This window comes from Gamsiella multidivaricata (genome assembly GCF_025024155.1).
Source record: "Gamsiella multidivaricata strain RSA 2152 chromosome Unknown BC939scaffold_31, whole genome shotgun sequence".
In the NCBI taxonomy this organism is placed as follows: domain Eukaryota; kingdom Fungi; phylum Mortierellomycota; class Mortierellomycetes; order Mortierellales; family Mortierellaceae; genus Gamsiella; species Gamsiella multidivaricata.
This window is the reverse complement of record NW_026251739.1, coordinates 112,881-127,912: the sequence shown is the minus strand read 5'-3', so window position 1 is coordinate 127,912 and position 15,032 is coordinate 112,881. Positions and strand designations below refer to the sequence as shown.

At 49.9% G+C, this 15,032-nt stretch overlaps 4 protein-coding genes across 4 annotated transcripts; 2 read left to right on the top strand and 2 right to left on the bottom strand.

The window, feature by feature from the left end:
- The first annotated feature begins 7,022 nt into the window (after positions 1-7,022).
- BC939DRAFT_450873 (uncharacterized protein) lies at positions 7,023-7,921 on the top strand. Its single transcript, XM_051555583.1, has one exon. The coding sequence runs from the start codon at positions 7,297-7,299 to the stop codon at positions 7,777-7,779; it is 483 nt and encodes a 160-aa protein (XP_051412379.1). The 5' UTR covers positions 7,023-7,296; the 3' UTR covers positions 7,780-7,921.
- A 214-nt stretch (positions 7,922-8,135) lies between these two features.
- On the bottom strand, positions 8,136-10,407 carry BC939DRAFT_423615 (uncharacterized protein). The gene is made up of 5 exons (XM_051553127.1): positions 9,868-10,407; positions 9,183-9,321; positions 8,875-8,958; positions 8,581-8,730; positions 8,136-8,276 (listed from the first exon to the last, which is right to left on the bottom strand). The coding sequence occupies exons 1-5, from the start codon at positions 10,098-10,100 to the stop codon at positions 8,151-8,153; spliced, it is 732 nt and encodes a 243-aa protein (XP_051412378.1). The 5' UTR covers positions 10,101-10,407; the 3' UTR covers positions 8,136-8,150.
- Positions 10,408-11,253: 846 nt separating this feature from the next.
- Positions 11,254-12,550, bottom strand: BC939DRAFT_450871 (uncharacterized protein). Its single transcript, XM_051555582.1, has one exon. The coding sequence runs from the start codon at positions 12,354-12,356 to the stop codon at positions 11,499-11,501; it is 858 nt and encodes a 285-aa protein (XP_051412377.1). The 5' UTR covers positions 12,357-12,550; the 3' UTR covers positions 11,254-11,498.
- Positions 12,551-13,704: 1,154 nt separating this feature from the next.
- Positions 13,705-15,000, top strand: BC939DRAFT_450868 (uncharacterized protein). Its single transcript, XM_051555581.1, has one exon. The coding sequence runs from the start codon at positions 13,884-13,886 to the stop codon at positions 14,958-14,960; it is 1,077 nt and encodes a 358-aa protein (XP_051412376.1). The 5' UTR covers positions 13,705-13,883; the 3' UTR covers positions 14,961-15,000.
- The last annotated feature ends 32 nt before the right edge of the window (positions 15,001-15,032 follow it).

Genomic DNA, 15,032 nt, shown 5'->3' with positions numbered 1-15,032 from the left:
AGAAGCTCCTGGGAAGGGACACAGTAACGGACTCTTTAGCTACCCAGGCGCTTAACGCAGTAGCAGTGGACTGAAGAAGACGCGTAAGGTGTGCTTCGCTCTCTGAACCTCTGAGCCGCGCTTTTTTTTACTATCTCTCTTTATTCGATACACTGCACAGTTCATGATACCGCATACCTGCTCACTTCTCTCTCTCTCTCGCTCACTCTCTCACGCACAAAACGCACGCGTGGCGATGTGAATGTCTGCCACAGCACACGATGGAGAAGGGTGGTCTTCGTGGTACTACTTTGTTATATATGTATATACATATTTATTTTCCAAAGGGTGCCTAGAACGTCGCCATTCGCCGGATATGTACCAGGGTCTGGAGGAAGAAGCAGAGGCCTACAAAAAGCAATAGCCTCACTTCATCCATCACCCAATACCATCAAGCTATGACCCCAAGTAAGACCAAGCATATCCTTTGCTGATGGTCCAATCACTCTTTTTTCTTCCTTTCTTTCATTCTTTCTTTTGCAAATCGTCCTTTTTTTTTTTGTTCGTTTTGTTGAATAAAAAATGCGCCGAGGAAGATGTAATCGTAGAGACAGAACGATCCTCCTTTCAGTGCCGTGGAACCGTTGGAGGATGCAGATGCGAGTTCACATGCGGGTGTGGAAACCGATGCGAGGCTCACTGCCGCTATATTTGTATCGCATGTCGATCGACATTGGAGGAGGTCCTGCCGACGAGGACGAGGACCAGACAGCAGAAACGGACCGATGCGGACAAGCAGGCTGTCGACGGACCGGATTTAGTACGAGCATAGCCGCGATAGGAGAAAGAATGGGCGTAGCAGAGAGTTGTGCTTGATGATGAATGAAGGGAAGGAGAGAGTCGGGGTAATCCGCGGTTTGGAAAGGGGGAAGGAAGGGAGAACGAAACAGCCGACAACGATCTTGGCTGTCCAACCCTCCTCTCGACCCTTGACCCTTGGCCCTCGACCCTCGATCCTCGATCCTCGGATTTCGCCTTCGTGTCCTGTTTACTGGCCGGGTCTTCATGTCCGTCCATGCCATCGTTCCCTAATGCTTGTCGCAAACTTTATGTGGCAAGTAAAGTGCAAAAAAGGCAAGGGAAGGGAGGGATCTCGCTGCAATCTAGAAGCCGTGATGCCAGCAACACCGAGTATAATAAAAGAGAACCTCGTCCTTTGGAACAATCTGCAGTAGTACGCTGATGAACCCTAGATTTGCGGAGGGGGAGGGGAGGTCTTGGCATAGGACCTTATGGTCGTTGTTTATCGACCAAAAAGCGTCATTTGCTACGTTGTTGCCTCCATGCTGCGGTCGTTCCCTCTGGGGCTGCGCTTCGTCGTATGTTCCTTTTCACTGAAAATATGCACGGAGAAAAAAAATCAAAAAAAGTGGCAACGTTTTCAGCACAACGTTATCTCCACTCTAATAAGGACTAGCTACGACTGTATCTGTGTATGCGTGTGTGTATGGGTATGTGTTGTTTGCCTGCCTTTGTCTGTCCTTGTGACCCTACTGAAGAATGGGGAAGGAGGGTTAGAGGGCTTTCGAGAATCATCTGTAGGAGTATGAATGAGTGTATAGGGTTGCTTCCTTTGCTTGCGCTACAGCATCCGTGAAAGCAACGTCATGTCGTATCAGTTCGCAGTATGCGGGAAGGAGCAAAAGAAGTCTCGGAAGTGCTTTGGATACGATGTAGACCAGGGACGATCGAGCGAGCGGTTCTTGATGCTTCATTGAGCTTGCGAGCAGGGACGGCGAGAGAGTTCTGGATAGCAAGGAGAATGGGAGGTTGGAGTGAAGGTTGGGCAGAGTGAGCGGTGGGGTTCAAAGTGGACAGTGCGAGGATGGGGACAGATGTTAGCGGCCGATTGTAGCGCCAAGAAGAAGTTCATGCCTGACAGCGGTAGGGATATGGATTGAGGGTGTGTAGGTGACCATACGAGTCCATCGCGAGTGGGGGAAGGGTACTGGTGAAGCGGGGAGGTGCTCTGGAGGAGGAGCGTGGGCCTGTTAGGAGCCAGGCAAGGGGGGCTGGGATGGCAACGGTTGCGGTTCTCGGTGGAGGACTCTCCTGCGGGGGTGGAGGGGGAGGATCATGGTGCGGGTGAGGGGCAGGAGTGCTGGTTGCTGGGGAGCGCTGTGCGAGCCGAGCCCCGCAGTCGAGTCCACAGCGGGGCCTCGGCGCTGGACGTGCCCCCGGGGGAAGGCTGTGGGGAGGGGAGGGGGCGGCAGGGAGGAGGGCCGGAGTGGCGTAGTTTCGTATAAAAGGAGGAGGAGTGCGCTCGCTCGCGACCGTTCCCTGCACTCTTTTCCTTCCTCTCTCTCTTCCCTCTTCCGTTTCCCCAAATTTGATTCGCCCCAAGTTTTAGTTTGACTCCCCTCGCCATTGAATTGATCCACCTATTGAGTAGCTATATAGATCGGTCTTTTATTTTCTTTTTTCCTTCTTCATATCCATCCCACAGCGCTACACGCCGACGGTCGAGACAGACCCAGAAGACGCATCGCACACACGCCTCTGCTGCTCGCAAACCGGAAAACATCGGCCAAGAGCAATAGACCAAACCGTAGGTATACATCATAGGCTACCCAGAGGGACACCTACCCATCGTCTTCCTTTAATCCTCTTGTTTATCGTCATCCAAGGTGATGCATGTGCAAAGTCCATAGCACGGGCAAGGAAATGGACTCCAGAGTGCGGAGGGGCAGAGCATGATAATGGAGGGGATGCCAGCCCGGTCCCGAATTTATTGCTTCACCATGCATCCTTTACGTGTTGTTGTCAATGCTGCTGTGATGCCTGTACTCACCCATCCGTCTGCTGAACAAACAACCCCCCCTAGATTGGTCAAAGGAGGTTTTTTCGTTGTCCTCTTTTCTTCAGACGCTTCAACAGTCATCATCAAAAGCCAGCGCAGCCACCGGCTCATCGCACTGTCCGAAGGTCAGGTAGGTAACATATTCTTTATTTCAATTTGATATGCGCCAAGTAGCGCACTTTCATCCTTACTGCTGGCGTTCCTATTGTCGCTCTTCAGGTCCGGTGGTGGATGTGCTTTGATAAACCACAACTGCGTTCAGAGTTAAACAGTTGAAGACAAAAAAAAACGGCGCCGGAATAGAAGATGTCGTCGTTTCCTTATGATCTCCATCTATCTTTTTCAATACTTTGTTGCTTGCTCGTGGAGGATTTGGAGGCTGTTGCACCCGACGTGGCATCTTGGGATGCAAACAACACCTTTTGATGTTTATTTTATCTTGTGGACTTTTTGATGCTTCATGTGCAAAAAGAAAAAAGAAGAGAAAGGCAACCAGTGATGTGGGGATGGATATGGGAGGGAGATGTTCTTGAGAAAGTATTCGCATGGAAGATTGGCAACAGAAGTCAGTCAGGCTGGAACTGTAGCTGTTGGAGCAGAAACGGGTCCTTGGCGCCCTGGATGGCAAATACGGGTACAGCCTTTGTTTTATTCCAGATAGACGTACATTGCCAAGCTTGTCTGCAAGCTGGTTGCTATACTACTTCCTCAAAGTACATGAGGTGTAGAGCTCACGATGGCCCAGACGGGGTACCGGTGCCTTTCCACAAAGGAGAATAGTACCAGGAGTGGTTGGGGGTGGTTATCTAAGGAAGACGAGGATGTCATTCATTTTACTGCTATGCGGTCAATCGGGTTTTCATTCCTCTTGTGCATTGGGCCTTTGCCATGTTTGTCAAGGCTGCTTTGATGGCCACTGACATCCAGACAAAGCGTCTGTGTTGTCGCCCTGAGTCCACCGTAGTCAAAACCTGCATTAAATTGATTATATTGTGTTATTGCCTAACATGATGAGTCCTTTTATTTACTCTCTCTCTTCCAGCATCTTCCATCCTCGCCGCTGATCCTCTTTCGCTCGCATCCTTTTGGTTATTCGTCGAGGATCCTTTGGCTTCCTGGGATCGACTGACGTTTTGCTAGCGTCCATTTTTGAGCTGCTCCGTGCAAGTGCATCTCAGCATTGAAGGCATCTTTTTTTGTCGGAGGTAAAGAGAAGTGTGATAGAACAAACCCCTATCTTTGCGCGTGGCCGATCATCATGTACTCAAAGCCTTGTTCCCCAAGAAGGGAAGTCTTGTCTATAAAGCTCAGAGATGATGACCATTTTGTCCGTGGAACGTCGCCAGTAGCACTCCCTTTGCTCTGATGCGTACGATGCGATGTGGTGCGATGCTGGTGCTTTTTGATCGTTGACAACTGCGACGAAACAACGTGGTTGTAGCTGTTCATCCTCCTCCTCCCAGCCGCGGACACAGCAGACGATCGTCGCTTCCTTGACTCTGATATTGACCGATCGTTTTGTTCTGCTCTTGTTCCCTACAGCCTCCCTCCACCTATCATATACATCCAAGCACATAGTGGTCAAAATGCAGTTCAATACCGAGTCAAATGTCGCCGGCGGCTACGATCTCACGCGGGACCATCCCGGCTATGATCTGCCCAAGAGCAACATCACTTATCATCTCTATCCCGAGGACCGCACAGACAATCAGGCCGTTGCGCAGAAAGCCTTCCAACGTATCATGGACTCGTATGAGGAGTTCGAGAAGCTCACCGATGTCTTCCAGGTCGAGTTCGACAGGCGGGAGCAGCTTGTGAAGGAACGCAAGGAGCGAGACAAGCGGCTGCGAGAAGAGCGCCAGCGCCAACTGAAGGAGGAGAGGAGATGCCGGCGGCTAGGAAAGCACAAATCACAGCAGGAGCAGCAGCCTCGGCAACCATCACTACCACCATCACCATCCGTGCCGCGGACACCACTACAGCACTACCAATATCACCCATATCATCCATATAGCGGTATGTCGCAGCATGCAGCATTCCCACCCACGGACCCTGGGCGCGGACCATCGATCTCCAGAGCATTTGGCGGGCATGGCTTTGGCCACTCACAGGGATCGTTTTTGCGGCCGACCTCAGTGGAATCTCATTCACAACTTAAGAATGAGCATCCACCTCATCTCATCCACGGTGCTTCCCTCGCAGGCGAGCGATCACCCTCCAGTTCACCTGTCCTTCCTCTTACGCCGTCGCCGCAACTAGGAGCATCCCATTCCATGGCTGGCTTGGCCACGTCAACCTCTGCTGTACCTCAGTCTGTATCATCATCATCGTCGACAACGCCCTTCTCGTTCTCTGAGTCAATATCCTCGATTGCGGGCGCCTCAACATCGGGGACACAACAACATCCAGAGCGTATACGCAAAAAACGCAAGCAGGCCATCCCAGTCCATCCCTCGATTGTCGACCGTATCCCTGGCATCACCCTCAGGATCCAACCGGACACGGAGCAACAGCTGCAGGTTGAGATCCTGAAGAATGTGGATGATTATCAGACTGCCACGAATCGTGCCGAGAATGCTGCGGTTGCTTCGGATCGGGTACATGAGCACCAACGCGATGACGAACACAACGATGGAAACATGGATGATATGAGTCAGTCAATGGATGACCAAAGTACCATCGGCAGCAATACGGAATCGCAAAATCGGCTTGAGGCAAAACAGGATTTGGAAAAGCTCCTGGAGTCGATCGAGTCAGGGCGACCGGGTTATGCATTCTTCCAGCACCCGTTGAAGGAGAGGGACATCCATGGCGGCAACAGTACTCCTCGCATGGATATGGATACGGACATGGATGCGTTTGCCAAATCTGGACTCAGCCATCATTCCCATCAGAAACACCAGCGTCAGAGTAGTGCCACCAGCAGTAGGAGTTTGGAATTATACGACCCGACAGGAGCAAGGTTAAGCAACGCTGCTGCTGACTACAAAAGCGGATTTCAACCAAATTCAGCAGCCTCGCATGCAGGGACACCAACTTTTGATGTATTTGCGATATCGAATATGGCGTTGGATGATATCAGGACGTCGAGGGCTGCATTGCCACTGTCCTGGGATAACTTTCCGACTAGAAATTGTCGCGTCAACAAGGTCATTGGAAACCATGACAGGGAATTTGAGCTGTTGGAAGAGGTTGTTCAGGAAGCAATAGCTCGACAGCAGGCCGCTTATACACCATCGGATGATGAAGAGAGTCCGGATCATAGCCAGGACAGGAATCAGAACCGTCGGGTATCTCATCATCAGAACGACAGGGAGGGATCTGCATCAACAAATAGGTCTACGCCGCCAGTTGTTTTCACCAGGGCTTCAGGCAGTCGAGCATCCGCAAAGAGATCCAGTGTGTCGGCACAGTCTTCTACAACCACATTTCATCCTACAGCCACTCGTGCAATACGCGGAGGGGTTTCGGGCCTGGTGCAGACGTATGACGACATTGAGAAGGTTTTGAAGGAGAAGCGCTTGAGGAAACGTGAGGAAAGGCGGCGCCAGGAGGGCGGTAGCAGAGAAATTTCAGAGGCAACGACAGATCCTGATCACGAGATGGAACAGGAGCATAAGGCAGGCGATGACCGGGACTCGCACAACGTCAAGAGCGAGTGCTTGGACTTGAGGATGAATCGTATGGAGGCACCGGACAAGATCTCAAATCGTCTCCGAAAGAAGTCTTTGACCCTTTTCACAGCCTCAGAGGATGCTGGTCAGCGCGCAAAGGCATCCATGATACCGAGTTCCAAGCGCAATTCACCGCCTTCCCCACCTCACTCCAGACAGGTGACGCCGTCCAAGGGAGAGCTCACTACGACATCCCGGCGCTCGAGTTTCTCCTCTAACGCGCGATCTATCACCTATACGGCAGCATCGCGAGGATCGGACACTTCCAGCACTCCACCTGCGACACCAACCCGAGCAACTGCTCCGCCACCACCGCCATTGTTTGGTCCCTCCCAACAGGGGCCGACCGTGGCTGGAAGAACCCGTACGCGACAGCGATCGATCTCTGACACGACCACGGCTGCGATCCCACCCCACGGCAAGAACAGCTTTTTCGATTCAGCGTTGGAGCAGATCGAGGCAAAACGCAGGCAGCAGATCGAAAAAAAGCGAGCGGCTACGGCAGCAGCAGCAGCAGCAGCAGCAGCAGCAGCTTCGGCAGAGTCGCCAGCTTCTACCTCCAATGATCACCCTGGCGCAACTATTGAGCAGGACGCAGGGCCATCCGCACTGGAAGGGGAGGGCAAAGAGGTTGGTAGCGATGATCGTGCTGCCAATGACATTACCGAAAGCAACCAGCCCATCGGGCCATCGAATTCCGCGACAGCAGAGTTTCTTTTGGTGAATGACTTGGATCCGCATGCACTGGAACGCGAACTGCACAATCTAGAGTACTCCAAGGGTATGGAGTCAACCACGGGTAACTTGCCAAAGTCCTCCAAGTTCCTGCCTGGTCGCGTCCTACGCAAGGCTCGTCCTAGAGCACAAGACCTTCAATATGTCACGGACGCGTCGAATGTGGGATTGTCCTCAGGTTCGGTCTCGACTGCCGATCGTGGTCATCGAGAGAGCATGGCGGATGATGACGAGATGCTGGATCCGGACTGCACGTCGTGTCGACTTGTGCTCAATGGATTCGACAAACTGTTGTGGAAGCAGGCACGGCAGGCGGGTGAGGTCAACTTGAACCCGAAGCGATGGGGCAAGACGGCGATCTTGTGCATTGCGTGCAGGATGCAGTACCAGCGACACCATCTGCGATGCACGCAGTGCTTTTACGTGCCGGTGATTGCAGAGGAGATGCTCGGACGACCTGGGGCTCCAAAGGCTGGCGGGACTTGCAGTCGCTGCAGGGCTGGTACTTGGTTGCAGGAAAAGGATTGCTAAGTGCGACCGTTGGCATTCGCTACCCTCCCTAAAAAAAACACCCCAAACAAACAAGCGTTGTATTATAGTCCAAGGTCTGAAAATGTAAAAAAACCAGAACCAACAAACCAATAAACCAATAAACCTGATGAACTTAGTGTCCTATAAGACTATTGACCTATTGAACACATGAAAACTCGCGATGGTTTAACTACCAAGGCGATAGACGCGTCTTTTTTTTTTTTTTTTTTTTTTTTTTTTTTTTTTTTTTGCAGCGATGATGATGATGATGGATTGTATCACCTCTTATGCTTATCGATCATAGACGCACAATTTGACCAAAAGAAAAGAAAAGAAAAAAAAAAAAAAAAAAAAAAGCTATTTTATTATTATTATTCAAAGTCATCGTAGTTAAATGTGGATGCCGATAATCCCAGGGGATCCATCGTGTTCAGTTCCTGGACCATCACCTCCCGGGCCACAGCTTCGATTTCTTTGTACACCATCATCAGGATTTTCTACACATGGGCAAAAGATAAGATAGATCGATCGCGTGTTAACACAGTCGGGCGTATTTTGTTTGTCGTACAAAAAAAAAAGTAAAAAGAAGATAATGATAATACAATAAAAAAATATATGTATGCATACAACATAGTGTGGAGGATGGTGGTGGGTTCATTCATTCATTCAATTGTGGAGGGGGGCGATGGATGGTGTGGACAAAAAGTATGATTGAGTAAAAAAAAAAAAAAAAAGAAAAAAGAAAAAAGAAAAAAAAGAGTCAGACTCAAAGAAGAGACGATTTAACAGACTATTACTAACCTTGAACCGTGCGTCGACTTTTTGAAAGGCCTCGAGGGTGATCAAGGGCCAGACATGTTCGTGAAGCAGCTGCAGCCTTAGTTTCTCGTAGACCTGTCCAACCATGTCACAAAGTGTTGAGGCGGTGATCACATAGTCTAGGTTGAATGGCTTGTTGAGAAAAAAAAACCGTTGGCCAGGGGGAGGGTGAGGAGAAGGACAAGAAGTTGATTAGGCGTTCGATAAGAAGGCGGCTTTCTCTCCAAAAAAAAAAAAGAATATAGCGATGGAAAGGTCAGATAAGAATGCACGTACCATGTTCCTAACGTCGAGATGTGAATATTCGGTTGTTTCTTCAAACGGTTTGAGATCTGTGTTTCCTTTCCGGATAGAAAATATCTATGCATGTGCGTCCGATCCAAAATATATATATATGAAATCGATTAATTAACGCGTCGATCGAGTTTAAAATGAAGTGTAACGCGACACGAACTGTCTGCAGCACCCTCCTGTTGCCCGTTCCCCTCCTCCTCCTCCTCCCTTCCCTTCCTTCCACAATCCTGAGGCTCTGAGGATCTGAGGATCATCATCATCAAAATCAATCTCTCTATCTTGGACCTTACAGATTTGGATCTCGCTTCCGCGGCGAGAAAGGACTCATATTCCTGCAGGACCTGATTTAACGCCTTTATGCAGTCGATCGTGTTCGGGATCTCTAGGATCGATGCTAATGATGTGCCCAGGAAGAAGAACGATAACGACCTATATAGGTAATTCACACAAAAAAACCAGATATGAGTAGGTAGAGCGTTAGTGAGGGCAATAATAAGACATCGATCGAGATCTCTCATTTTTTTAGTGTCCAAAGGATTGTTTTAATAAAACTCCCTCTCGCGCCCATATTGAGTTGCGGGGTCCCAAAAAGAGGTGCATACTCCGTGGGTTGCACGAGAAGGTTATGAAAAAAAAGGTTGATCTGCTATCGCACTTTTTTTGTTTTTTTGGGGAGTGAGAAGGTAAAGGAGGAAGAAGGGCCTGGGTTGTAACTGGTTGTGCCTCAGCTTTCCCACCCAAAAGAGTGTGAATGGTAGGCTTTCTTTCCTCCAGAACAAAAATCCGATGCGGATCGTCGTGCGATGATGGGAAGAAAAAAAAAAAAAAAAAAAAAAAGGAAAAAAGCAAGGCCCATGCCTCCTCCGTTCTTCGCATGCACGCACTGTGCAGGCACCCACCAACACCCATCATCATCCAAACCCCAATATGCATCTCAAATAAAGTAGAGAAAGGACACTGCAAGTGAATCCTTACCTCCGCTGCATCTTCTCCTCTGACCAGAGCTGCCTCATCTCATTTTCAGAGACCAGGGCGGTGTTGTAGAGGACCGTGCCGCCCTGAAGGACGCGGGCGATGTATTTCCAGGATGCAATGCGTTTTGCGATCAAGGAAGGTACCCATTCCTGCTGTTGGTGCAGTTGATGTGTTGTCGCCTGGAGAGGGGTGGCCATCATCAACCCCGAGGCTGGCATACCGACACCGGCCATTGTTTTGAGTACTAGTTCTTGTTATTGTATTCCGGCGGGGTGGGTGAGTGGGCGAGCGAGCGAGTGTTTTGTTTTTTGTTTTTTGTTTTTTCGCTTGTGTCTGTGTGTTTTTATGATCTTTCGAAGTGCTGCTGGACAGTACCCTGGGCCAGGTATATGTAGTGTGAACTAGGGGGTGTTCGTAGGCTCTGCACTAGATTGATGTATGCAGCGCAGAATGGCGGAGATTATTTTGGATGGAGGGCGCGTGCGCGACAGAAGGAAGGAGAGGCGAAGAGAAGAAGAAGAAGAAGAAGAAGAAGAAGAAAGAGCGATGAGAGGAAGTGGGGATCGGATGAGGAGAGAAGATGAGAAGAACAGGATGGAGCAGCGGAATGGGGAGAGTGTGAGGGCAACACAACCTTAAACGGACGGCAAAGCACAAATAGGGACGAAGGGCAAAGACTCAAAAGGCCAGGAAGAGGACGAGACTGGGGAAACATAGGGAACTCAAAATCAGCCAGCAAAGGGCTGGATTCAGGCACTCTGTCTCCTTTCTCCCCAAGCAAAGAGGGCTCATAAGGTATTTTAATTATGTGAAAAGAAGAGCGCCATGGAGCTGTATCCGTGGACATGTCATCCATAATCCACACCGCCGCCTTCAAACCATCCGCTGTTACCGATAACAACATTAACAATCCGTTCGTCGCCCGTCTATTCTAGACTTTTGTGCAGAAAGACTTTTGCTCTGCATATCTCCTAGTCCCTCTTCTCTCTTCTCTCTTCTCTCCATCAATCTCACTTTCTCTCTCTTTCCCTCTCTCTCTTTCCTCACCTCTTTCGCGCACGCACACACACACACACACACACACTCTCTCTCTCTCTCTCTCTCTCTCTCTCTCTCTCTCTCTCTCTCTCTCTCTCTCTCTCTCTCTCTCTCTCTCTCTCTCTCTCTCTCTCTCTCTCTCTCTCTCTCTCTCTCTCTCTCTTCCCCTCCTTGCTTCCCTCTCCGTGAGCGATGGACCCTAGTGGGGTGAAGGGGGAGAGGACCACATGTCCTTGGACCAATGCCGATGCCAGGTGCAGGCTGAGAGCAGGCTCCGTTAGCAAGTGCAAATGCATCTTTATTTCTATTTATGCTCTGCAAGATGCATATTCTTACGCTATGATCAATAAAAAAACGCGTTCAATCCTGTCGGAACTCTTTGACCGCATGGAGCTGAACGCGTTTTTATTTTATTTTATTTTTTGCCGGCGATAGTTAACTTTTCACAGCTCATTATTTGCACTTTGGAGCAATGCTCTTTCTGGTTCAAAAGTCCGAACAAGCTACAAGATCCAAGATACATTCAATTTGGCTATGGGAAAGTGGCCTGAACATCGAAATTGCAATAGCGCGTTTATTAGTCGGAGCAGGCACTACATGATAGTACAAGGTCGGTCTTGTCTTCTTCCGCCCCCACCCTTCTTGATCGCCTCTTCCACCTGGGCCTTCAACCGCGCCCCCTCCAGTCCCAGGTCGCCCGGCCGACGACTTGCCAAAGTAAACCATTTCTGTGCTTGACTCAGGTCCCTCTTGGACAGATCCCACTCGTGTCTGAAGGCCGTCTTGGTCGAGCCTACGGCACGTTCCTCCTCCGGCTCCTTTGGCGGCTCCTCATTCTGGAAGTAGTACGCTCCCAAACTCAGTTGCGCGAGCCCAAAACCTTGCTGCCCAGACATTTTCCAGTACTCGATCGCCAGCGCGTCGTTCTTGGGAACGCCCACGCCTCGAAAATAGGCGAGTCCGACGTTGTATTGAGCCTCTGGCAGGCCCTTGGAAGCGGCCTTTTGGAAATGCTGGAACGCACCCTTGAAATTGGGTTTCTCTTGGTCCATCTCCATGGACCCCAGCAAAAAATGGGCCTCTGGGCTACTTTCATCGCTCTTGGTTGCTATCTCAAAGTATTTGCGAGCCATGGCAGTATCACGAGGAAGCTCCCCGCTGAGATACATCCGTCCAAGGGCAACGCTGGCCTGGGGTTCGCCAGCATGGGCAGCCTTGACGTACAAATCTCGTGCACCCTCATAGTTCTTGTCTTCACGGACATAGATACCAGCCAGGGCCGTCATCGCTACGGGAATACCCTTGAACCTCTTGTTCTTGGGGTTGGCCAGCACCTCCATGTACGCTCGCCCTTTGGCGCGGTCTGCGGGGAATCCTTTGGCTCCACGGTAGAGCAACGCAGCATAGGGGTATCTGCAATATGCGTCACCATTATTGATTGCCAGCTTCATAATAGCGGCCGCTAAAGGTGCACCATCTATGGCGTATCAGAGATGTAAAGTTCGAGAAAAAAAATTCAGTCAATGGCCCGTTTACATGGCTGTGGCAAGAAAAAAAATTCGACTCAGTCGGCAAAAGGGCTTCTCATTAACAGAAATAAAAAACTAGCGCCCGTTGCTTACCTCGACTGAATCGGAGTGGCCAAGAGGCCAGCATGTAAAACATCGCGTCCATTTTTTTCGAGGCTTAACAGAAGATACAAAGAAAAAAAAGCAACTCACAAGTTAGATGGCATAAAGGTTTCGCTTTAACTTTCAATTTTTTTATTTTTTATTTTTTTTCGCGATCGCGCAGTCTTACCGTTAGAAAACTCCTTCTCGACCTGAACGCGTTTTGGATCGTCCTCGGGCAATGGCAGGGTCTTTAGCACAGCCTGATATAGATCCTTGACCTCGTCTAAACTCGCATTCACTTTGCTTTGAGTGATCAACTGCTGAAGAAGCTGGTCATTCGGCAGCACATCTAATTTTTTTTTTTTCATCACCAATATCAGAATGCATGTATATACAGCTTCTCACAGTATGCTCATCATATATGTTCCACACAATCCATGTATTCGTACCTCGAAGCGTTAATGTGCTTACATCCACAGTGTCTGTTGTCTTTGAAGGCTTGATCTTTTCCTGCTCAGTATGAAGAGGCCTGCAAAAAAAAAAAAAAAAAAAAAAAAAAAGGCGAGTGTTACTACAAAGAAAGCACTCATTGGAGGAAAGGGGAGTACAAGAATTATTTCCGTTTTTATCACCTACTCTGCTTGCGAAGAATGAAACTGCGAAAAGAGTCCACTGACAGGTAACTTAGGCTCATGGCGGCCAGACTCGACGCGTACAATCTTGTCGCCTTCCTTCCGATATATCACGTCGTCGTCGACATCCATTGTTGGTGAACCCGTGGTCGAGGATCGCGTTATTGGCGATGATGATGACGACGACATTGGAGCCATGAGCTGGACTTCAGGGCGATTGAAAGTTACTCCTGATTTGTTTCCTGCTCTTGGATAAGCTCTCCTGGTACTCAAGCTCGTTGATGATGGCACAGTGCCGACAGAAGATTGTGGTCCCGGTATCGACTTTGGTGCTGAGGAACCCGAGGACGTCGCAAGTCCCCGGATGGATGGTTTGTATATGACCGTGTAGGTTCGCGGACGACGTCTGGGTCTGGCGACGGGCCTTATGGCTGTGACACCGACCCCTGAGGTACCCGAGGCGGCATGAGCATGCTTGATGGCAGAGCTGCGAATCATGGTCAATTCAAGGCAATAGGATCCGGATCGCAAAGAGGTGGAATGAGCCTTGAAGGAGATTGACCCCGGCATCCTCTGGAGTTCTAGCCGCGCTCCGCGAACGAAGTGACTGTTGACATCCAAATATGGTGCTTTAAAGGCGTGGTACCCAGAGCTCACTTGGGAATAAACAAGTGATCACACTCCCATTCGGCACCCCGATCCGACCTTCGAAGAACGACATCGACTTGCACCCATGACATCAACCAGAGCTAAAGAACTCATCAGTACAGGAAGGAACCTGGCTTCAACTTGGTCGTTGCATCTCAGAGTATGCCGTTCGGAAGATCTACCATTCCAACAACAGCGACGCTTGGTGTTCACAGCCCCGTCACTAAAGAAACATTCGCGTGGAGCTGTCCGCTCCGAGTATATTTCCAACCACCACTCGGTACCATCATCCGAAGGTTCATCAATATCCAAAGATGAGCTGGCGAGCTTTGATCGTCGCCTAAAGTTCCTGAGTGCTACCGGGAACTATTCCAACCCACGAATCAACCCCTCAGAGTCAACAACCTCGACAGCGACAAGGATAGGACCCAAACCAAAAAAGACTTGGAAACGATACCGCCCCGGATTCCAACCTGGCGATTTCATATGTCCCCAATGCGGGACCCATAACTTTCGTCCACCAGAACATAACCTCACCACCATGATGGAATCCAAGGTCCAGCCTAAGCGCTCCAGCTCTGAAGCCACGAAAACTCCAACTGTATCGCCGGCGCTATCGATGTTTCTGACTGACGATTCTAAAAAACCATCTCGGACCGGAGAGACGACGCAGGAGGAGGGAATCACGAAGCTGACGCGGCATCGGAGAGTACTTCTACCACCTTCGCGCAAATACCCACTCGGCGCATTGAATCACTGTTTCGAGTGCGGTTTCGAAACCTCCTACGAACTCCCCTCGCAACCCTTGAAAGAATCCACCCCCGCCCCTTCCCCAACAACGCCTACAGCAACATCTCCGTCATCATCTCCATCCCCGTCATCATCACCATCCTCGTCATTGTCGTCGTGGTCGTGGTCGCAAGACTCAGAGACGGATACCAAAACCAGTGTAGAATCAACAATCGCTCATCGAGCAGACATCCGACTCTCCAAGCCGCGAGACTATGTCTGTCCACAGTGCCAGACCGTCAACTTCAAAAGTCGGTTACATTGTATCGGATGCGGGAATCTGGCGCCTTGGATCCGGGAGCGAGTTGAGAAGACTCTCATGACTGGAAAAAATCGCAGACAGAGGACGCGCAGCATAGGTTTTCCTCAATAAAGCCAATAAAAACGCCACCATTTTTTTTTTTACGTGCCAGGGCAAACTGCGCAATTACCCGGTCAATGATTC

Coding starts and splice junctions, on each gene's coding strand:
- BC939DRAFT_450873 (XM_051555583.1), top strand. CDS start 7,297: ATGGAGTCAACCACGGGTAACTTGCCAAAGTCCTCCAAGTTCCTGCCT.
- BC939DRAFT_423615 (XM_051553127.1), bottom strand. CDS start 10,100: ATGGCCGGTGTCGGTATGCCAGCCTCGGGGTTGATGATGGCCACCCCT. Junction 8,959..9,182: donor CGGAAGCGAGATCCAAATCT/GTAAGGTCCAAG, acceptor GCACATGCATAG/ATATTTTCTATCCGGAAAGG. Junction 8,277..8,580: donor AAGTCGACGCACGGTTCAAG/GTTAGTAATAGT, acceptor GCCCATGTGTAG/AAAATCCTGATGATGGTGTA.
- BC939DRAFT_450871 (XM_051555582.1), bottom strand. CDS start 12,356: ATGAAGCTGGCAATCAATAATGGTGACGCATATTGCAGATACCCCTAT.
- BC939DRAFT_450868 (XM_051555581.1), top strand. CDS start 13,884: ATGACATCAACCAGAGCTAAAGAACTCATCAGTACAGGAAGGAACCTG.